The sequence below is a fragment of the Mirounga angustirostris genome, unplaced genomic scaffold (assembly GCF_029215605.1).
Source record: "Mirounga angustirostris isolate CCGP_5_RB_7025 unplaced genomic scaffold, mMirAng1.0.hap1 SCAF_4, whole genome shotgun sequence".
Lineage (NCBI taxonomy): Eukaryota > Metazoa > Chordata > Mammalia > Carnivora > Phocidae > Mirounga > Mirounga angustirostris.
The window spans coordinates 25,992,501-26,016,611 of record NW_026991712.1 but is presented as its reverse complement, the minus strand read 5'-3'; the positions used below and the strand labels follow the sequence as shown (position 1 = coordinate 26,016,611).

Below are 24,111 nucleotides of genomic sequence, written 5' to 3'. Positions count from 1 at the left end.
TGGGGCAACATTTGGGACAGGATTACTCCTTCTGCTTGAAACTCTTTCTTGACTTAGCCTCTAGGACACCAGTCTCTACTTGTTTTTCTCCTATGTTACAGATTCCTCTTTCTCAATCTCCTTTGCTAGTTTTTATCTCCCAGATTTCTAAACATTGGTGAGACCCAGGGTTTGGCTTCTTCTCAGTCTACAAGGGAGTCTCTTACTCCCTTGCTTATCTCATCCAAACTCATGGCTTTCAGTAGCATCTATATGCTGAAAACCTGTAAATTTTTCTCAGCCTGGACCTCTCCCATGATTTCCCTATTTGGTATGCAGGTGAAATCTTCTGGCTGGAGCCCGGAGACCATGCCACAGGAGTAGTAGGTCCTTATTCTCTCTCTCTGGTATACTCAAGAGGAGGTTGTCTCTTGGAATAGTCTGCGGTCTGGCTATCATATAAAAGCAGCGGATGAGCATACAAAAGAGGAGTTCTGTGAATTCTGACCAGGAAGCCAAGAATCTGCCTCTGAATTGGAGATGTTATACTAAACTCATTCGAGGAATTGGGATCTTACTAGGCAGTAACTGCTGTTGCATGTAACTTGAAAAAATTAAGGAGGAGTTTATAATCAAACATTCTGGAGATCTTTAACACAAATAATCTTTGATTTTTAAAACTGCCCCCTCCTCTCCAATTTTACTGCTCTGCTCCATAAGCTTATGTAATGGGTATTAAAATAGTTTCCTAATGGATTTCCCTGATTTCAGTAGAGCAAATTCAAGCTAAGGAAATCCAGATCTGTCATCCACACATGTAAATATCTGAAAGATCATGTAAGATGTAAATTTGACTATGTTTTTCCTTTGCTTAAAATATCTTAATGGGTCTCAATGGCTCCTTAACATAGCATGCAAGATTCTCCAACTCTGTCTGCCTCTCATTTTGTCCAGCCCTGGTCTGTTGCACAGGCAATGAGGAATGTTGTTTTCAGCTTCAGGTTTCTTGAAGACAGGCCTTCTAGTTTGTTTGTACGCAAAGGAATGAATTTAAGTTCATTCATACTGAATTCATAGGGCCTCTTTATAACAGCGTAAAAGTCAGGCAATGAGCACTGTGCTACTTTGGCACACAGCTACCTAAGGGAAATAACTATTCTATATTTCATTGGTCTCATCTGTAAATGAAGGTGATAATAATGCTTTTTTCTACATGATACTTGCTGAGAAGATTGAATGGGTTAATACATATGAATAAGTTGGCACAGTGCCTGGCTATAGTAAGAACTCAGTAAACTAAACATTTTAAAAAATTGCATCTCTCTTTTATAGATGAGCCAGGAGGGTTAAATATCTTGTCCAACTTGCCACAGATGGGGGTCAGTGGGGCTAAATATCTTGCCCAACTCACCACAACTAGTAGGCTGTGAAGCCATGACTTGATCCTAGGCTATTTTTTTCCCACATCCAGACTCTGTACCCTATGGAATATTACAGAGTTGCTACTTATTAATATATCAATTCCAATAAATATCAATTCAGGTTTCTGAATAACACAGAAAAATGTGTGAACTAAGAACTATCTATCATTGTAGGAAATGTGGCCTTCATGAATTGATTAAAAAGCAGAAAGAAAAAAGTGTTAGCTACATTTTGACTACAGCTATAATTGAACTGGGACTCAGGAAAGAGGTATGAAAAAGCCATTCAGACCCAAAACAGATTTGTGGACAAATTAATTTTACCTGTTTGACTTATGTTACATCCTTTGACTAGGGAGTCATCTCGATCTTTTCTACTTGGTAAAATCTAGCTCATTTTCACAAATATAACATTTTTGAGAAACTGTTATCTATCCTTCCAGGAAAAAATAAAAAGTTATTTCTCTCTGCTATATTATGGGTTTTATTTACCATTATCATCTCATGATGTATAATTAGTCTTAGGTATTTTATTTCCCCCTTATAAATAGAGTAGGAGATCCTTAATGAGAGAGGATATGTTATATATTTTCACCTTTGCCAACCCAACTCAGTCAGTGCTCACTAAATATTTGTTGGATTAATTTTTGTTGGGTGGTAGAATATAGATAATATACCAAATCTATCAATGTGTGTGTTTTTTGTTTTTTGTTTTTAAGAATGTGGGGTGGAGTAGGGCAGAGGGAGAGGGAGAGACAGAATCTTAAGCAGGCTCCACGCCCAGCATGCAGTCCAATGTGGGCTCGATCTCCCAGCCCTGAGATCACAACCTGAGCCAAAATCAAGAGTCAGACGCTGAACTGATTGAGCCACCCAGGCACCCCATCACATTGATGTGTTGTAATAAAATAATTGCTGATATTATCTTTCTTATGTCACCATCACCTAGCACAGCATGCCAACCATTATTGTCACTCAAGCTAAGTTTGGTAAATTTATGAATATATGGATGAATGAATGAAAGAATGAATGGAGACTAAATTTCAAAGGGCTGAGTTTTAGAGATGCCCAAAGGTAAGGTATCAGATAGCTTAATGACAGAAGAACCCTGATCCATTATACGAACAACACTTATTTGGGGGAGTGGCAGAAACAAATTGCTAAAGAAGAAAAAAATTATGTGCAATAGACATTAAGGTTTTTGGAAGTTTTCAGTGTTGTATTATTATGTACAAAAAAAAGAATAATTCTAACCCTAGCTAGATCATATCACACTATTTATTGAAATTTGATTCTTGTTTTTATTAACATTTCTATGGACAATGCAGGTCACTTGAATAACACGTCTCTTCAAAATTTAGGAATGAATTAAATATCATAGAAATATTTATCTTGAAAATTAAATAAACGAAATTCAAGGAAAACTTCCTTGGAAAATTCCATAATTTTATTTTTAGCCCCAAAGCCATTCTCTTTTTCCCCCCTGAAGAAAATAAAAACAAATGATGTTCACAGAATGGCAATATGATTCTGTGCCATTATTGCAACTCTGTAAAAATTCAAATAAAGTATGAAGTAAAGAATTTGGACTACGAGATTTGGAAGATAGATAAATCTATATTTACTAGCTGTGACACTTAATGTGAACCACTTTGCCTCTCTGAGCATTGCATTGTCAATATGGGAAGTAGAAATATTAATACCTACCTAATATGATTATTGTAAGGAGTAAATGAGAGAAAAATATCATAGTACCAGGCATGCTGCCATGTACATCATAAACACTCAACAACATTATTTCTCTTCTTTCAACAATTATAGCTTTTGGCAGACTACTAAAAGGCTGAAAATTCTTTAAAGATATAATTTCCATTTCTAGGGTATTTGGTTTTGACTAACCAACAACTCATGGATCCCTTGATGTTCATTAAGCCTCAGCAATTTGCATGTTGTCTTTATTCCTATTTGATTCTCTTTAGTTATTTCTTTGTACATTTGTTTGTTGTTACTTTCATGAGACAGGCATTGTGAGATCAATATATGGAATATAATCAAATGAAGCTGTTACAGGGGAGGGGATCAGAAAAAAGGGGGAAAAAAAAAGATACCAAAGCATCATAGAGTCAACAATGATATCCTCAAAATTGTACCTGAGGAAAAAAACAGTAATGGCATGTTAATGTTTTTCCAAGGTCACAAGAAAATGTGTACTGCAAGGAACCTCACTATATTACTTTCTTCGTCAGGGGATCTCAACATTTTGTTTTAACCCCACTCACCTGAGGGTAATACAGAGCATCATTACTGATCATGGTTGATTATTGCAGTCATCTTGTTTCGTGGGCAGAGTGGTGGGGCTGGAGGTGGGTAGGAGAGGATAGGCTCTTAGCAGGAGAGTGGAGGGTTTTTCAGTTTTACAAAACTTACCAGATCATTTTTATTTGTCCTCACATAGTAGGAAGAAGGCAGGGTGCCTTTTAAACTATCATGGAGTAACATCAAAAAAATATGTATTGGATGAGTAAAGGAATTTGGGATAAGGTGGCATACACAGGTAGACCATGATCCAAAGAGTTTTTCTACTAAGTTTCCAAGTAGTAAAAGATATAACTTGGTTTTCCTTTTACAGATGGGGGCACCGATATGGTGGTGAATCCCTTGTATGGTGTTTCACCCAGCAAATGACATCAAGTGGTTTCAAACACGGTGACTGAACAGTGGGAAATTACCTTATTTTATCAGAAAAAAGGGAACAATATCTTTAAACAAACCTAAAGTTTCCCAGAACAAACAAAACCCAGGATTTCTTTTAGAAAGTAGTGCTCAGACTCAGTTGAGATCGCAATTTTACAGGATTGGAAAAGGTTAATATTTTATACATACAGAACTCTGTAGCCAAGCATAATAAAACAGTGCGTGCAAATTCAGAAAGGTATAGTGAAAGGCATGAAATAAAAACTATCTGTCACTTTTTGAAATACAGTCTTTGTAGACTGATTAAAACACATGAAGAGAAAAATGTTACCTATGCATTGAGCATACCGATAACTGAACTGGGATTCAAAGGGAGCTATCAAGAGTACTTGAGTACAATGCAGAGATATAAAAAAATGGCTTATAGCCAGAAATTTAGTTTGTAGGAGGGTTAATAATCCCCTAACTGCTTTTCTCTAAAACACCTGCTTGAAGGGCAGTATTTAAATTCTGCAAAAAAACTTCCTAAAGCTCTAAGTTCATTTTTCTCTGTTTTCTCAGTAATTTACCTTGACATTTTTAAATGATTGCCAAGCTACTGTTTATTTAAATAAGTACACTCTCTCAAACCTGACTTATATGTCCCTTCTTGATACTGGATTTAACTTATGATGCTTATTCTGTAACATTGTATTATTTCCATGGCAACCGTCTTGGTATAATAAACAAAGGAAGATGATTTCAGCTGCTTTGTCCTGTGAAGGAGCTGGATTTGAGATTGGAAAGCTTGATCTGAAAACAGCTAAAAAACAGAAATGATGGTGAAAACAATGAAATTCATTTTATTGCATACCTTTGATTAAGAGGTAAATGCATTTACTTATGCGGAATAACCACAGTCCTACTCTCCTTGACTCACCCTCAACCTACCCCAATTAGTGCCACTGAACTTCAGGCTGATTGGTTGCTTAGTACAATGCACTGTTCCTAATTGATAGTTCTAGTCTGTTCCAATGTTCTTTTGTCTGTTTTCAAAGCCCTAGGTACATCTGAACATATCTTAGCTAAATGCATTACCAGATGACAAATAATAAAACCATTTATTAGGAATCAACCTCTGTACTAATGGCATGCATATTTTTTGCTATTATTTTCATTATGAGGCTGAAATGGGGAAAAATTTATACACCATATACACAAAATAAATAGACACGTAGACTTTATAAAAACATAGAATTAGAAGTAATTTTAGAATCTATTTGCCTAATGTGACAATGACCTTTCCTCCCAGTTTCAAAGGCTTTTAGGTACTGTCGGTCTATTGCAACTTCAATTAAATCTTACCCTCTCCTGAGACATGGCATCAAAATCTAATTCAGTTACAAGTAGCAATAACATTTAATTATCTCCTCCAGTTCTCTACACTGCCAAGTGATAGTATTTCCTGAGAGTCACAGATGTCACTGTTGTAAGCAAGGACCAATTTAGAGATATGTACAGAATATTATCACACTGGCTTATTTAATGCTTTTATTCTTTATGGCTCATATTTACATATAGAAAAAAAATGCTCCCAATGTAACCTGCTTCAAATAAAAATATTGTTAGTATATTTTCCTAAGGAAAATTACTTAACCTCCCTGTGCCTCAGTGTCTTTATTCAAACCTCATAAGACCATGCCAGGCATATGGTAAACACAGAGCAAATATTAGCTTTTATTATTACCTCAGGTAAAATATTTCTTATCTGGCACTAATAGGTACTAGGGGCCAGTCACCTTCTAATTAAGTAAAAATATATTAAGGTAAAAACCAAAATTAGTTTGTCTGATGACCAAGTTGATGAATTTCATACTTTTTAGTTTAGTATTAGCATTTATTTTTCTTTAAAATGCTGCTCAGAGCTCTAACCATCTCCTTTTTAAAGCATGTTTCCTAATATGTCTAAGTTAGTTTTATTAGATACAGATGAATGAAGGATGTGCTTGAGGTATTTCTGAACCTGGGCATATTCTCCATGAAACCAGGGAGAGGTCACTTAGAGGTTGCAGAGAAAGCAAGTTCCTCTGGTACTTTCGTGATTCTTTCTGGAGGAGACCCTCACTTTTGCAATTGCCTTACGGACATGACCCCGGGACACAGATTCCAGTAAATATTTAACTTTTGGTCCCTCTTCTATAACTCAGCTCTCTCTAAAAAAGTCTCTATTTCTCTAAAGAAGTCCTCTATTTAAGACCGAAACTAACTTACCTTCTAACTTTCTAATTAGCAGGCAGATTTGGCCTTACAACAAGATTTATAGTCAGAGCATGAGGACATATAAGGGGAATGAAGTGATTTTAAGAGTCTGCAATTTTAAGTCCTCATAAAAATTTAAAAAAAATTGTCCAAAGGCATTTGAGATTCTAATAACACAGAAGATCATTTCCAAGTCTTGTGAGTGAATCACCATTATGGGTAAGGTCACAGTCTACTCTAACAGGTTCATGATGATCACATGGTGAATTAACTTTATACAGTCTTATAAAGAATGAATGAGCACTGGTGATATGCCAAGTTTATGATAGACACTCCCATTTTCAATTTTTATAAATTTGTCTTTTTTTTGCTTCTATCATACTTATAAGCCTCCCCTTAGTAGACTTTTCAGGCACCTTCATTGTTGGTTGGTTGGTTGGTTGATTTACTTATAAAACTTGAGTGGTTGTGTGTTAATATCTGCACAACAAATAAATTATAGATTAAAAACCAGTGTGATGGTCCAGGCTGAAATAGCAATTATAGTCCTTTATTTGTGTTAGGTTGAATACAGTACCTCTGAATTAGTACTTTGTTCATATAAATTAAAGTTAGTAAGTTGAAAATGTAAAAAAAAAAAAAAGAAGCTTTGGCTATTATATATTCATTTCTTTATCAACTCAACAAATTTACTGAAAGTTTTCTATATGCTAAACATTGCTGTAGATAAAAAGGTAATTCAATACAGCAATACAAAACCTAGGAAGGGGAAATGTAATAAAAGCTCATGAAACCTGTAGTAAGGACATCTAACACATACTTTGAAGGTCAGGAAGGCTTCATATCAGGATGGAGAAATAAAATGTGTCTGAAAAATAAACTGGTTAGGCTAATGAGGGTAGGTGTAAGAGGGTCACATTCAGAATTTATTTTAAGGGCAATGGAGAAAAATGGAAGGATTTTAAGTAAGAGAGTGACTTCATCAAATCTGTATCATAGGAAGTTCATTCTGAATCTACTGTTTGGTTTGGGGAAGAGGGACAAGAATGGAGACTAGAGTCTGCTTAGGCTGTTAACAATAACACAGGTAAGGGATGATAGGTAACGGTGTCTTGATCTATGGTAAGATGACAGGAATGGAAGCTCAACAGATTAAAATGCAAAGCGTCTCCAACTACTAAAGAACACTTTCAGTGTTTTCTCACCATACCTTTGCCTTTACCTTCTTAGAAATAAATTTATTTGCTTGTGCCAACACAAGTGAAAGTTTGATGATTTGCATGGCTTAGAACCTCAATGGGTTCTTAACATATTAAAGTGCAGAAGTGTAGGCATCTTTGGTAATGGCATGTAGCATTGTGTTGCTGTATTCTAGAGTGCACAGGAGAATGACAACAGGAGACACTAAGGCCAACCTAAGAAAGGACTTAAGCATTCAATCTTATCCAATAGGTGATAGGAAATCAGTTAGTGATTTAAGCAGGGAATAGACATGGTCTGGTCATTCTAAGGATAACTGGTGTCAACAGACTTTGGGGTGAGCCTCCCATGATACTCATCTTCTGGCATTTGTTTATGCTTTAGTGCAATTCCTCCCCTTGAGTTGAGTGGGAACTTGCTTCTCATTACTCCTGTGACTATATTTCATTATATAAAACTGAATCTTGCTAATGACCAGTGGAGGGACTGTCCTTGTTGACTTGATGAAGTAAGTGGCCATGTTGGGGGAGTCCACATGGCAAGGAACTGTAGATGGCCTGTAGGAACTGAGCAAAGAACTAAAGCTCTCAGTCTTATACCTACAAGGAAACGCTTACATCCAGTAACCTTGTGCATTTGGAAAAGGGTCCTGAACCTCAGGTGAGAACTCAGCCAACTCTTTGAATGCAGCTCTTGAGACCCTAAGAAGAGGACCCAGTTCAGCTGTGCCAAGACTCCCCACCCACAGAAACCATAAGAAAGCAAATGTGCTGGTTTAAGTTGCTAAATTTGTGGTAATTTGTTACTTATCAATAAAAAAAACAAATATAACTAGCAATGTTACTGAAAACATTAGATGAAATTTAGAAACAGAAAATCCAACTAGAAGAGAGGAGATAATACAGTGGAATTATACATGTAATTGCTAAGACATGAGCACTGGAATCAGAAAGAGCTGATTTTAAGGTCTTTATCAAGTTAGGCAATTAATCTAGCTAGTTTATAAAATGGGAAAATCATATTCTCTCAAATGGTTTTTAAAAGGAATACGTGAAAGAAGAAAATATATATAGTTTGGCACAATGCCTAGCACGCATGATTATCATTGTGCTATTATATTAATCTGTATGAGGACCAATGAGAGCTGGATAAGCATAATGGTAGTGAAAACAGAAATGGTGGTAAGTCTGAGCAACAGCTTTAGGTGGTAGGTCTTAGTGACTATTACAATATGGATAGAGGGAAAGAGAGGGGGTGGTGAAAGATGACACAATTTCTAGCTTAGATGGCTGGCTGAGAATGATGCCATCACTGGAAATAAAGAGTGCAGAAGGAAGAACTGATTTGGCTGAGGAGATAATGAGTTCTGTTTGGCATGTGAAGTCGATGTGCCTGTGGGAGGACATCCATATGGAGAGGTCCAGTGTACAGCTGGGAATGCAGACTTGGTACTCAGAAGAGATCTGGGTATCTGGAAGGTTTTGGAGATGGTCTTATGTTATCCAGAAATTACATCAGTGTTCACACACACACACACACACACACACACACACACCCTCCTGATACTCTTTCTGTAAAAACATGAGAAATCTTTTCTCTTAGAAATAAGTAAATTGTGTGCTACTTTAATGAAAAAAGCCCATCATTAAAAAACAAAACAAAACAAAACAAAACAAAACAGAGAATAGGTAAAGAATTTTTTTTTTTTCTTTCCTTAGAGGTGAATGACTGGTAAATTCCAAATGCAAAGGGGTTATTAAAGTTGACTAAGCTTGGTTAGTCTGTTGTAAAGGTTAGAAAACTATGGCCCCAGGGCCACATCCAGCTTGTTGCCTGCTTTGGTCAATAAAGTTCTACTGGAACACAGACACACCTGTTCATTCATATCTATTGTTGCTTTCAGGACACAATGACAGTTTAGTAGTTGTGACCACAAGCTATAAATCCCCTATTTACTACCTGGCACTTTATAGAAGAAAGTTTGCTCACCCCTGGTCTGTTCTATTAAAAAAAAAAAAAAAAAGGGTAGTATTCCAAAATAGTTCAGCAGTAAATAAGATAATAAAGAAATTCCACCTGGAATATCACAGCACTGGTCTAAAAAGTTCAAGACTTGGTTTCTGGCATAACCTTTCACTCATTATTTTTAATCTTTCTAAGTGGCATTTTCTCAGCTGTTAAAGAGCAATAATACCTTCTTGGCTTACTTTGTAAGGTCACAAGCAAGAAACTCAAAAACAAACAAAAAACAAACTATAAAGCATGAGCAGGTATAAGTTAATATTATGGATTTTTACATGTCAAATCAAGAGATCAATACACCCAGGCATAATTAATAAGAAAAATATAAATATACATTTGTGTATATAATTTATCAGAGCACTTTTCTATCTAATATTTTCTGTTATCTTTACAAGAAATATTTGGTTGAGTAGAACTCATATTGGCACCATTCTTTCTAGAAAAGAGAAGTACAGAAAATTAAGGCATTTGCTTAGAGTCTGTCAGCTAATTAATGGTAGCATCTGAGAGCAAAGCAGGTCTCTTAAAAATAATTTGCTTTCTACATGGCTATATATCTACAATGCTGACTGACTTGATGAATAAGTCATATTTAATATACATATATGGGTATCTGATGTATATAATTTTAGCATAGAGAGCTTGGAGAGTGACATGAAATATACAGAATTTCTTCAAAGATAAATTACCTTTTCAAATGCATTTTATTCTATTTTTTTATGTATTTTTAATGTTAAGATTGTTCTAGATTTACAGAGATGTTACAGTGATAGTACAGAGGTCCCATATATGCTGCACCCTGTTTCCCCTACTGTTAACATTCATTTTTAAACTAAATAACAAATAACAATCAACATATATCATCTACAAAGTCAGAAAAGTGAGAAAAATGTGTAGATGTATAATACAGAGTTATCATTTTTCTCATTTGACTTATGATTAAAGAAAGATGTTGTTACTTGTCCAAGGTCAGATAAAAAATCAATGACACGTAAAATTAGAAACAGAAGTAGATGTGTTAAATGGGGGACTATGAGGATGAATGAATTAATGTTTTTAAACTGACTTCAAAATATGTGGGCTTCCTAAAATGTATGGACTCCTGCCTAAAGACAAGTCATTACTAACACTGAACTTGCTAATCTACTTTCCAAAATAATATGTTCTTTCATTAGCTCCTTGTTTATTTGCAACATGACCTGGCATGATTTCTGGTATATTTGGAGGCTGAACACAGATATGCAAGTTTTTTCTTGATTTAGAGAGATGACAATGGGAATAGCTATGTTTTTTGTAATGTCAACTTTAGTAAAGGAAATCAGGTACTCATTTCTTGGCCAAAAACAGGGCAGTGTTTCTTATTTTCAAAGTAATCAATTCTCTTATGCATTTTTTTTTTTTTTTTGCTTTTGGCCATTTAAAAAGATGACCAGATTATCCATTTCCATAGAAACACAGCTCTCCAGGATAATCACTTAAATATAAAATATCTTCACTGAAATATCATTTTATCTGCTGATTATTTTTCTCTTCCAAAATGTAAAACATAGTTATATGTTTGTTTTTAAGATAAAACTTTCATCTTGATCATTAAGTAGTAAATAAGACTATATGTGTGAAATACTTAGCTACTGATAGCACATTAAACTTTTTCATCTCCTCCTTTTCTCTTCCCTCTTCTGCTGGTTGGTAAAAATCAATCCTCACAACTCTTAGCCATCATGGTCCTTAGGATAACTGGATATATGTTTATGGAGAGAGTTTCAGGTACAAGAAAAAGAGACCGAGGTTTGTTATGGAATATCATGTGTTGAGCAGTGCATTAGGTGATTTACATGTCTTTCATTGCTTAGAGCTATATGTTATCTTGCAGCATAGATATGATTATTCATATTTTACATTTGAGAAAACTTGGCAGAAAAGAGATCTGAACAACTTCCCAAAGGTCAGCTTAGGAAAGGCTGGAGTGTAAATATTAACTATGTGTCTGCAATGGAGGCCACCTCTTGGGGAGAAAAAGCCCTGCTTCTGAGATTTATGCTCTGAGTTTCTATCAAGATTCTTCTCTTGTTCTACAAATTTCCCTTCACTTAAGTAATCCCTGATAAATGGGTCGTGGTCAAAGAAGTTTCCTCTGATTAAAATAGAGGACAACATAAGGAGTTCTCTGAAGCCATGTATCAACTGTAATTAAGACCAGATTTCCTCCCAATGTTATTGAGACCTCCAGTCAAAGACAGCAGTGTGCTATTCTGAATCGAGCACAAGCCTGGGACTCAACAATGTGACAGTCATGGCTTTGCTCCTAAGTTTGCATTTTTTATAGACATTGTCACTTCACTGATAAAACAGTTATGCTAAGTTTACTTCCACAGTGCTGATGGATTTTTGGAATAAGACACTGCTTGATACAATCCTTTATAGATTGTAAGGACTATATTATGCTGTTATTGTATTTTAATAGTTTGTTAAAATATTACCTTAAAACATAAATGCAGAGGTTACTCAGAAAAGTTGTTTCAATGAAAATGTTATTTATTACTTGTCTAACATCCAGAATTAAGATAGTTTTCACCAAATTCTACCAACAGAAACTGAAAGACTCCAACCAATTTATATGCTAAAGAGAGTCAAAATTAAACATATATAAACAAAAAGTTTCTGTATTTAGTTTTGAATATCAGTTGTCTTATTGTCCAAAGAATCAGGCACCTTCTTATATAACCTTTGTAAGAACCTATGTATACATAAGTTATTTTGGTAAATGTTAGTATTAGCTTTATTCTTGGCATAAAATTCAAAACCTCATCTATGGTTTGTTCTGGGAATGTATCCATCATTTGCAACCTTGTGCCAGGGAAAGACCATCTAGATTCCAAAAAGCTGAAACAGAAGCAAACTTTTGGAATACAATCTACTTAAAATTTGGCCACTATCTATAACATGAGCTTTCTATGAAGCTGGTAGTGCTAAGGACTAAAAGATGGTTTTTAAGCAAGTATGGACTAGAGAATTGGCATGAGAGATACATAAAATGAAAAGTACAAAAAAATCTAAAAAGAAATAAAAACAGTCCAAATAAACTAGCATTGCTAAAATTGGGTCTGTTCATATGAATGCTTACAAATAATTTGCATTTTATGTGACTAAAGATTGTGAACTTTGAAAAGATAACAAAATAAGAAATATATACATATGCATACATGGAACCAGAAATACAAAAAGGAACACATTTGTTTTAAAGCATAGGCAGAGTAGTGAAGAAAAGCTTAAAGAAAACTGGAGAAATAAAATTTTTAAAGTCATTATATTTGAAAGCATAGTTCTCTGAATCTGGTCACTTAAATGTATACCTACAGTGGAATTTATTAAACTCAACAGCCTTAATTGTAAATTTCAATAAGCTTAAAAGCAAGCAGAACTAATTTGAAAATGGGGGGAAAATTCCCATGGGCAATAATTTGCTTTCTATATTTGTCCACAGGGTGATTTTATCTCATTCTTCCCATTAAAGATTTAGGCACAAATAAACCGAGTCTGAAAGAAATACTTTAATGAAACAAAACTAACCTAAAGTTATTTTTTTTTGCCAAGTTAAATTTTCATAAATCTATTTATTAAAATTCATTGTAAATATGAACTAAACCTTAAAAATCTACATGCAAACAATTTCTTAATCCGTGTAACAGCCTTGTATGTATTTGGTACCTTGAGAGAAAATATTCAAGATTCACCTTCTCCTAGATCTTTTTGAGATAAAACCATCTAGTGAGAAAAAGCTGGGTTTTAGAATATGAAAAACGTCATACAAATCATGGTTCTGTCACTTATAACCTTTTTAAATTTTTTTTTAAGATTTTATTTATTTATTTGACAGAGACACAGCGAGAGAGGGAACACAAGCAGGGGGAGTGGGAGAGGGAGAAGCAGGCTTCCCGCAGAGCAGGGAGCCAGATGCGGGGCTCGATCCCAGGACCCTGGGATCATGACCTGAGCCGAAGGCAGACGCTTAATGACTGAGCCACCCAGGCGCCCCTGTCACTTATAACCTTCATGATCTTGGGCAAGTTATCTAAAATCTCTAAGGCTCAGATTCTTCTGATGAAAAATGGTGGTGGGGGGGTAGGATAACAACAGGATTATAATAAGGATTAAATGAGATAACTATGTATGAAAGAACCTAGTACACCCTCATAAATGTTAGTGTTTTATAAAATGGAATTCATTCCCTACTATAATTGGTTTTATAAACTAGATTGATAGGCTGGATAGATACCAGGTTATACTCAATATAGTAAGAGTTATAATAACATCTAAATTCTGAATCCTTCCTATATTCCAGGGATTATATTAGGTCTGCCTGGCATGGTTAATTAGTTTAATCCTCATAACTAACTCATAACAATGAACTAGGTACTACAGCTGTAACCATTTTACAGATGAGAAAAATGAAGTTTAGAAAAATGAATTAACCCAATATCAAGTGGCCACCATCTAAACCTAAACACTCAACAGCCCTCCCTTGAACTATTCCCAAGGTTCTCATTAGCTGGGTTTTGAAAATATGCACATCAAGCAAAAATGGAAACGGGGGCAATTCAGGTAAAGAGAGGAATTCGAAATTGGGCTATAGCAGGAAAAAAAATACAAACAAAACAAAACAACACAAAAACCCCAGAAAAATTTGCCTTCTGTATAGCTTCCTGAAAAAGATGCTCTGAGAGTGTGACTGCTCATCACCTCCCAGCTTCAAGCCTCTGTGGTTGCTTGTGCTATTTCTATAAAAGTCCAGGATTTTAAAAAGAAATTTCATCAGTTACATATCATCCTGTCCATTATATAACCCACAGAGGCTGTGAAAACAATCTCATCACTATAAAAGCCTTCAGACCCACATTAACCTGGAAGATCATATTTTTTCACTTGATTTGGGATCCACAGGAATACCCACATTTTATATACTGAATAATATACCGAGTAAGTCACAGAGGGCATCCTGCTCATTCTCATTTTCATCTGCAGGGCATTTTGCCTCCATAGAAAAGGCAAGGTCTTAAACCACAGATCAAATCTCTAACAATTTGCCTGATTTTTTAGCATATTAAACTTACACAGGTCTGTGACCTACAATTAAATTTACAATTAAAGTAAATTCAAATTAAATGCTTTTGAGAGTTTTAACAGCTTTATAAAGTAATTATAAAATGACCATTTGTATCTTGTTCTGTCCATAAAAACAAGTACTGACAACCACTGAATGGCTAATGACCTGAAGAAGTTTTTGCCTCCTCATTTCCTACTTTAAATAGGAAATGACTTGGGGCACCTGGGTGGCTCAAACAGTTAAGCATCTGCCTTCAGCTCAGGTCATGATCCCAGGGTCCTGGGATCAAGTCCCACATCCAGCTCCATGCTCAGCTGGGAGCCTGCTTCTTCCTCTGCCTGCCACTCCTCCTGCTTTGTGTTCTCTCTCTCTGACAAATAAATAAATAAAATCTTTAAAAAAATTAAAATAAATAGCAAATGACTTAAGTCTTAATCAAAAATCCTTCATTTTCCCTACAGAATTTTTTTTTTCTTTTTATCAGCTAAAACACTCTTTTCCAAAGGTTGGGATGGTGGTTCTAAACTTGCAATATTTTAATTATTGTTATTCTTTATTTCACAACATAAAATGAATTGCTGTCTTAATTCATCTGCCATAATAGATTCATTTTTATTGACTATACATATTGAATCAATACATGCTACGATAGCCCTTAAATTATCCATTATTTATTTGACACATTTTCCTTCATAGTCATTTTTTATGAATATGAATCCTAAATTATAAAATATTGCCAAAATTTCAATCATAAGTCATGGGAAATCATCTATCAACAGAATATAAGAATATAATTCTCTGTAAGCTCTGAAAATATGATTATCTATCTATCTCTCTATGTATCTATCTATCTGTCATCTATCATCTATTTATATATCTATTGATTCTTATTCCCATCATCTGAAAAGAAATTTAGAAGCATGGTTGCTTAAATGGAGCAGTTGAGAAGTTAATTGAGGTACACCAGATTGCCAAGTGGAAAAAAAAATTGAAATAACTAATACGAAATAAATGAAGAAATTCAACAGATTATAAAAGAACGAAGGGTGTGTAACCATGCACAGTCCATGGACAGTGACTACACATACAAGCAAATGAAAGCAGCTGACCACGTACCCACACACCTTGGCAGAGGTGCACTCCACACTCGTCGGCCACCACCAAGACAGATGATCTCTGATATCCCTTCCAGTCGGTAACCTGATGAGCACGAGAAGGTCAGAGTGTCGCCAACCCCAAAGTTGAACCCAATTCGGTTACCATACTGAGGAATTCCAGGATCTTCACAAGGTTCGAGGTTATATTCTGTAAATGAGATGGGGAGGAGGACAAAGAAAATGATAGTATTCACTTTTAAGGGTATTTTACTATTGTGTGCAAACTGGATGCTATTGGGCTACAGTTAGACATTTAAAAAGTAAGGATATGCATAATTATGGGAACATGCTAATGACACACATACTTTTCTTCTTTTGTGAAAGATCAAATAACTTAATGAGTACTTTTATGTGTGAAATTCAATACAGATGAGAAAATGTCACCTTCTGAGTGATAAATTGAAAATGTAGCTATTTATCTCATATTCTTTCTTCTGCATTAGAAACATTTCCATTTCACCAGTTTTGACTTATAATAATAGCATAATAGATGCATATTTTCAAACACAAAATAACATTTGGATGAAATCATTTGCACTTTAGAAATGCATTTTACTTAATGGTTTTAATCTAAATGACAAAGGCTCTTGTGCCTGTCATCTACAAGGAGTTCAATTAATCCATATTCTGAAAAACACATGACTTCAAAGGTAATGGTTTATGTAAGACTGAAGTGCCCACACACTGAAAATTGTTACATTATAGATTTATACAAGAAAATTTCCCCAAGCAATGAATGAACACCATGAAAATGAACAGCTAAACGGTCTTCAGGATATAAGAGAATACAGTTGATTAAACAACAATATTATAATTTATATACCATCCTAAGAAGAAGTAGCTTAGCTAAAACTATTCTCAGAGCATGCACTTACCTTGTCATTCCAACAGAGAACAAAAGGGATTGTTCCATGTTAATGAGCTATTATTTTATTGTTTAAAAAATTTATTAGGACATACTTTTGTTCGAAACTAGGCTATAGCAGTAACCATTTATGAAATGGTTATGAAAACCATATATGAAACAAAACTAACCTAAAGTTATTTTTTTGCAAAGTTAAATTTTCAAAAATCTATTTATTAAAATTCATTGTAAATATAAACTAAACCTTAAAAATCTACATGCAAACGTGTTTTGTCATACTTTAAAAATTGACTTTTTTGGGATGCCTAGGTGGCTCAGTTGGTTAAGCATCTGCCTTTGGCTCCGGTCATGATCCCATGCTCTGGTCATGATCATCAGCAGGGAAACTGCTTCTCCCTCTGCACCTCCCCCTGCTTGTGCGCTCTCTCTCTCTCTCTGACAAATAAATAAATAAAATCTTTAAAAAAAAATAAAAATTGCCTTTTTCTTACTAAAGCTTTTTAAATTTATTTTCTTACCAGAGAATGTAATATTGAATCCTTCATATGATATTGAAAAATCGGAAATGAAGCGCAGTTGAGCTCTGAAATTTCCATAGAGACCAGCATTGATTGTTGAAGGAAGTTCTGAACCAGTAAGGCGCGCCAGTGGTTGGGTAAAACTACCATTCTCAGTGATCAGTAAGTAGTCGTGATGGTCTTCCAAATGGAAGGTATGAAAATTGAACTGCACGCCTATGAAGAAAAAGAAGAAAATTAGACTCACAAAGTATATCTGTAAACCACAGAAATTTACCAAAGTAACTAAAATCAGGACTCTCCTTGTAATTAAATTCTCTGGAAATGAAAAGCATTTTTTATTTTTATTTTACTATGTTATGCTAATCACCATATATTACATCATTAGTTTTTGAGGTAGTGTTCCATGATTCATTGTTTGTGTATAACACCCAGTGCTCCATTCAATACGTGCATGCCCTCTTTAATACCCATCACCAGGCTAACCCATCCCCCCACCCCCCTCCTCTCTAGAACCCTCAGTTTGTTTCTCAGAGTCCATAGTCTCTCATGGTTCGTCTCCCCCTCCGATTTTCCCCCACTTCTATAAAATTTCCAAATGAGTCATCTAACAAAATCTTTTCTTTTTTTTCCCCCTCCAGTTTCTTTATAAGACACATAGCAAGCCATATTTTGGAAACTGTTTGGAAATAAATTTCAAAATCAATGCCTGAAAAGATATCACCTGAGTTTTCTGAAAATTTCAAGGAAAATTCATATGCTTTATTTATAATAGCAGTGCAGCTTTCTGGTAAACACTTGACATGCCTCCTTCATTTCCTTCTGCAATCTCCTCAAACACAAAAACACTGCCTAGTAATATAACACCCAACTTCCAAAAATGCTTAACTCTAAAAGAGAAATATAAAGCAGGCATAGGGAAGAACTCTTTGTTAAATAAATATAATGATTATTTATTTATTTTTCACACACTTCAACCTGTGTATATAATATACTGAAAATTGCACATATCATTGTTCAGATTGCTGAAATTTCACAAAGTAAACTTACCTTTGCAAACAGAATCTGAATCAATAGATACAGCATTACAGAGAGCAGAGCCTCTTTTGTGAAACTTTTCTATCACTTCACTTTGCCAAAAGTAACCACTCGCTCAACTTCTAGTGGCAGAGCCTAATTTTGCTACCTTATGTAAATATTTTGTAGTTTATATAACAGATTCATATAATATATACTCTGTTGGGTCTGAGTTTTACTCAACATTAGGTATGTGAGATCCATCTCTGTTTTTGTGTGTGGTTGTTTTTTATTTTCAGTGATATATAGTATAGCATTTCATTTTGTGAATACACCACATTCATGTATCTGTTCAACATTTGACAGTCACTTAGGTACTTAGGGTTTTAGCATGAATGTAGATGGTGCCCTCAGTATTCAAGTATGTCTTTTGAAGAATATATATTTCTGTCAGGGAATATCTAGGAGTGGAATTACTGGGTCATGCCCCATTACAGGTCATTAACAGTAGCTTTAATAGATAATGCTTTACAAAGTGGCTGTGCCAATCTACATTTCCATTGCCAAATCTGGTTGCTTTATATCTTTGTCAATACTTGATTTTAAAATTTTTTTTTCATTTGTTCCATTCTGGTGAGTATGGTGTGGCATTGCATTGTGGTCTCCCATGAGGTGTTTTGTTTTGTTTTGTTTTAAGAGATTTTATTTATTTATTTGAGAGAGAAAGGGTGAGAGAGAGAGCAAAAGGGGGGGGCAGAGGAAGAAGCAGACTCCCCCCTGAGCAGAGAGCCCGACATGGGGCTCGAAACTGGGGCTCTGGGTTCATGACCCGAGCCAAAGGCAGACGCTTAACTGACTGAGCCACCCAGGTGCCTCATCTCACATGAGTTTTTAATGATCTTGTCTAGAACAGATGTTAAAGACTAACAATTACACCCACACATGCACACATACCCCTCATACTGTGGGCATGGTATTAAGTGAAATAAAGATAGACTACCACACTCATCTTTCCCTTGACGTGCTTTCTTTTTTTTTAACTTAACCCAAAAAACAAAAGGTCATTAAAATATTTATTAAAGAAATAAAAAAACCCAGAGTATGGTAAGTAACAGACTTTAATTTTATTCATTGATATTTTAGTTCAAAATCCTTCAAATCTTCAGTTTTTTAAAAGCAAGCAAACAAAAGATATAAAATGAAACCAAACAAATACACTGAAAACATAAGCAATCATAAGACAAGGTTATTACTGCATAATGGACCAGTGATTTGGACTTGGAAAAGATTAGAAATGTATAAAAATACTATTTTTCAAACTCTTTTACAAAATGTGAGGTTTTCACCGGGGTGGCTCAGTTGTTAAGCGTCTGCCTTCAGCTCAGGTCATGATCCCAGGGTCCTGGGATCAAGCCCCGCATCAGGCTCCCTGCTCAGCGGGACGCCTGCTTCTCCCTCTCCCACTGTGTTTCCTCTCTAGCTGTCTCTCTCTGTCAAATAAATAAATAAAATCTTAAAAAAAAAGGTGAGGTTTTTTTTTTTTCCCCCTCTCCACAATGAGCAGGAATATAAGAGCCCTTTTAGAAGGAGTCCAGAAATTGAGTCAGTCTTTTAAATGTTCTTCAGTATAAAAATGGTAATTGACACTAGCCAGATGCAAGTAAGAATGGGGTGTAGGTACGGCAAGGAGAAGATGCTTTGCCATCTAGATTAACTGCTATCTAAGTTTACAAAACAACGTAAGAGTGGAAATTCAGGTAAGTCAATTTGATTTTTATTATATAATAAAGCTAACAAAAAGTAGAGAATAAGACAATAGATGGGCAAAAGACAAGAAAAGTGTTGTTCTGCATATAATTTATTTATTTTTTTAAATGCATTTATTCTGATATACACTGAATTAATATGTGGGAAAATTAAAAATTCCGTTAGATCATGGTGCTAAGAAGCCCACTGTTGAGTACAACGTTGCCTTTCCAAGCCTTACATTCTTCATTTGTAAATGAGGTTCTCAGGGTGACTTTAAGTTTAAATGAGATGGTATATGGGAATGATGTGGCCCAGTACCTTGCACCAAAGAAGTGCTCAGCAGCTCTTAGCTATTGTTATTGTCCAACATGAAAGCTGATTTTTTTTTCATGTTGCTCAGTCCTAGCCAACCACTTTATAAAAGGAAACTTCCATTTATCAGATTATGGTTTAAACAATAAAATCTGTTTTCACTACTGCACAACAGTGTAAGACCTCCAAAATTCTGCTAAAGGTCAATGAATTTAAGTAAGGAAATGATACTAAGAACCTACTATACTCTAGGCATTATGGAATGTAAAGATTTAGAAGACTGCAAATAATTCCTGGTCTATCTGAGGGAAAGCATTCCTAAACCAACAGTTCAAACATTCTGCTAAGTGCTCTGAAAGTGATTAAGTCAGTATAACAGAGTACAGACAAGGCAGGACAGGAGCATAGAAATAGAAGTAACCAACTTGTTAAACGGATCAGCAGAGGCTTCTGAAGACAATGACCTTCAAAACTGAGCAGAGTTTTGTGGAGGAGCAGCTCCCGGATAGACATTTCAGGAAGAAGGGGCAGATAGGTAAGGACCCACAATCTTAATAGGGCAGTAGGTATTTGAGGAATAGTGAGAAAAAGTCAGTGACTTCAACATCATGGTATCTTCTTATAAAAATGATCATTCAGGAAGGCCCATGAAGATAATTACTGTTCCAGATATATGTGAAAAGACTTGGGCTTAAAGTCAAAATATCCTGAATATTTAAGTTTCAGTTGTAGTCAACTATGACATTGAGACTCGTGAGCGTCTTTTTTCCTTCTTTAAATTTGTAGGATTGGACTAGACTATGCTTTATCTAAGGACAATTCCACCTTTAAAAGCCTAAGGTTTTTTGTTTTGCTTTTAATGTAGTCCCCTCCACCCAGATCTCTAGTAGACTAGAACATATAATTAGCATCTTGACTTCTGCAATATGTTTAAGGAAAATCTCTTCTGGTATCATTGTAAACAAGGAGCAATATAGGCTGAATGGTACTATAGTTAACTGAATTTGAAACAACTGTATGTATTCAAACACCCTGACTTAGTGTTAAGTGGTAAAGAGGTTACTGATGGTCTATTTGAAGTTTCTTAGATCTTAAATATTTAGACACTTAGATCTGTTGCATTAAGATTTTTATAAACCCCTAAAGTCTTGACAATGATGCTTATTTCAGAAAATTCTGACTGTATATGTAAATATAAATGAAATGTAAGTTGTTTCAAAATAATGTCACAAAAACTCCAGAGAAAAATTAATATGAGAAAATATAAGAGGGGTAAATATAAAAACCTGAACTGCCCTCCACTATGGCTATTGAATCAGGATAAAGGTTAAGTAAGTAGACAAGATGTAAGCAAAACAAACAAATAAAAAGCAGGATTATGGAGAGTCATGATGAAGACACATACCTGACAATGAAATATATAGATACAGGTAAGGAGGAAATGTGGTTTCAGAAAAAGAGCACCTGGTGTGTAGTCATAGGATGTGAATTCAATTCTTTGTCCAATCTTCACAGACATTGTGGCTTTGAGTATAAATAAATAACCTCTAGTGACTTCAGATTCTTGTCTATAAAATGCAAGTAACACCTACACTACTTCACAAGGCATTTGAAAGGCCCACTGATTCTTGATAACATGAACTCTTAAAAAAAAAAAAAAAGTCTTGCACTGATGATAGAAAAAAATCAACTGCACAAATAGAGAATTTTAGGATTTGGGCTTACTGTACTTTAAATTAGTGCTATGACATGATGGCAAAAAAGCTAATAAAAACAAGTATGTACAGGCTTCACTAATGGAAATACTTTGTGGAGTTAAATAATGTCATACCATGTTTTGTGGTGGGAAAACACACTATAGAAGGATACTGATATCCCTAGATATCAATCCACTGGAACACATCCAGAGAAAGGTGATTAGAATGGTGATGACGATAAAAATATCTTACAATAAAGAATTGATGGAACTGAGGTGATTAGTCTGGGATGAAAAAGCTGGGATAAGGGACTGGGGGAGCAGACATGCAAGCCATTATGGGCACAGAATAGTGACTTGGTATATTGAAGAGTTAGGGTGGAGAAAGGATTAGGTTGTTTTTGTATGTGTGTTTTGTCTAACTCCAGAGGGCAGAACAGGGATAATAGTTGCAGAATAATTTTCAAACAATTACAACCATACAAAAATTGAGCAGGTTTTCCCAAGGAATAAGTTTGCTATCAACATAAATATCAATATCAGGCAAGTTTATCATATTTCTGGAACACTATAGAAAGAAACTGGTGTACTGGGTGAGGGGTTGGACTATATTACCTTGACAATTTCTCCCAACTTTAAGAGATTATCCTTCACATAACTTTGGTTACGCTTTGGAATAGTCGTACTTTCAACAAATTTCTTGGCTCTTAAAGAAAGCATCTAAATCTGCATTTCTTGCCATGTAAATACAGATTTAATTAACACTTGCAACCTGTGAAGACGCAAAACCTTAAGTGTTAATTAAACCTCTATTTACATAGCAAGCAGTATGTAGTCCTCCATTTTCTCGTATAATACAAGAAAGCTTATTTTAAACTCCATTAATCCACTGAAAGCTGGAATAATAGGATGCTCTGGTTAACTTCCAACAAAGAGGTCTTGTATTATGGAGAAGAACAAAAACCACAGTTTACAAAGTTTTCTACTTCGTTCCTTCTGTTCAATATCAGAATACTCATTTTAGCTTTTTTCTCAATAACATTTAATTTCATTATAATCATAACTCCAATATAATCCTCACCCTCAATAAAATGATGTATAATTTTAATAAAGGCAAACTTGTTTTGCGAGAATGCAGTGACTTCAAATGTATTAAACATAAGCTTTAATTTTAAAAATTGTAATAGCATCTTTTCCTTGCTAGGCTCTTATTAAAGATTTTCTATAGTAAAATCAATAAGTATGATATAATAGTAAAAACTGACAGGAATGATTTAACAACAGAGCTAAAAGAAAAACTACTTCTCCAAAGCAGTTTTTAAAGTGAATAATTTCAGTCTTTTTAAAAGATTAACACATAGAGATTTTTAGGTAAGTAATTTTAATCCATTTTTGTTTTGATATGTTAGGATGACCATCTTCCCACTAAGGTGTTGCCTTAACCACTTCTATTGCTAGTTTGTTTAGTTGTATCGCATGAATGGACCATATTTAGTTCTACAGGGCCTTTCATTTATTTGTTCAAAAGACATTTATTAACATCTACCCCACGCACAGTGCAATTTTATACTCTCAATCAATTATGTGAGAAAAATCTGCAGTTCTGATAGAAAACCGAGACACAAGTATTTTTGAATGGTTATAAATTCATATGAAGGATATAATTATAATAAATAATCATAGACATGTTAAAAGCAATATATATAAATATGTTATGTTTGCTTTACAATTTGCTCAGCACTTCAGATCATCTTCCTATTCCCTTTTGAACTTTTGAAATCAACCTCTTAAGACTATACCGGAGACAAAAAGCCATCCTGTTTGAGATTTTGTTGATAGGAAAATTCCAAACAACATGAGTTTAATATATCAAAAGAAAATAAATATCTCTTACATAAGCATATTATAACACTAAGCATATTATGGTAAAAACATAAGCATATTATAACACTATGGAAAAGTAAATATAATCCTCTGCTGCAGTTACTCAAACTGGATTTTGTGTTAGCATATTTTAGTACTGATCTGTTTTTGCTCATGCAAAATGACATTGTAAAGGACAATGAAATAAAAATAGATGCAATGAAAATTCAGAAGATAGTCCAATTATCATTGCATGAGGCAAATTACCTTTTCCAT

At 34.7% G+C, this 24,111-nt stretch overlaps 1 protein-coding gene across 3 annotated transcripts in view; it reads right to left on the bottom strand.

Moving 5' to 3' along the window:
* The window catches only part of CSMD3 (CUB and Sushi multiple domains 3), a 1,202,189-nt gene that overhangs the window by 350,697 nt on the left and 827,381 nt on the right, over positions 1-24,111 (bottom strand). For all 3 annotated transcript variants that reach the window (XM_045896021.3, XM_045896023.3, XM_045896024.3), the window contains 3 exons: positions 24,103-24,111; positions 17,199-17,414; positions 15,775-15,963 (listed from right to left, as the gene is read on the bottom strand). The exon at positions 24,103-24,111 is cut by the window's right edge and continues 108 nt beyond it. In XM_045896021.3, coding sequence (XP_045751977.1) covers positions 15,775-15,963; positions 17,199-17,414; positions 24,103-24,111 — 414 coding nt within the window. The remainder of the gene's footprint in view (positions 1-15,774; positions 15,964-17,198; positions 17,415-24,102) is intronic.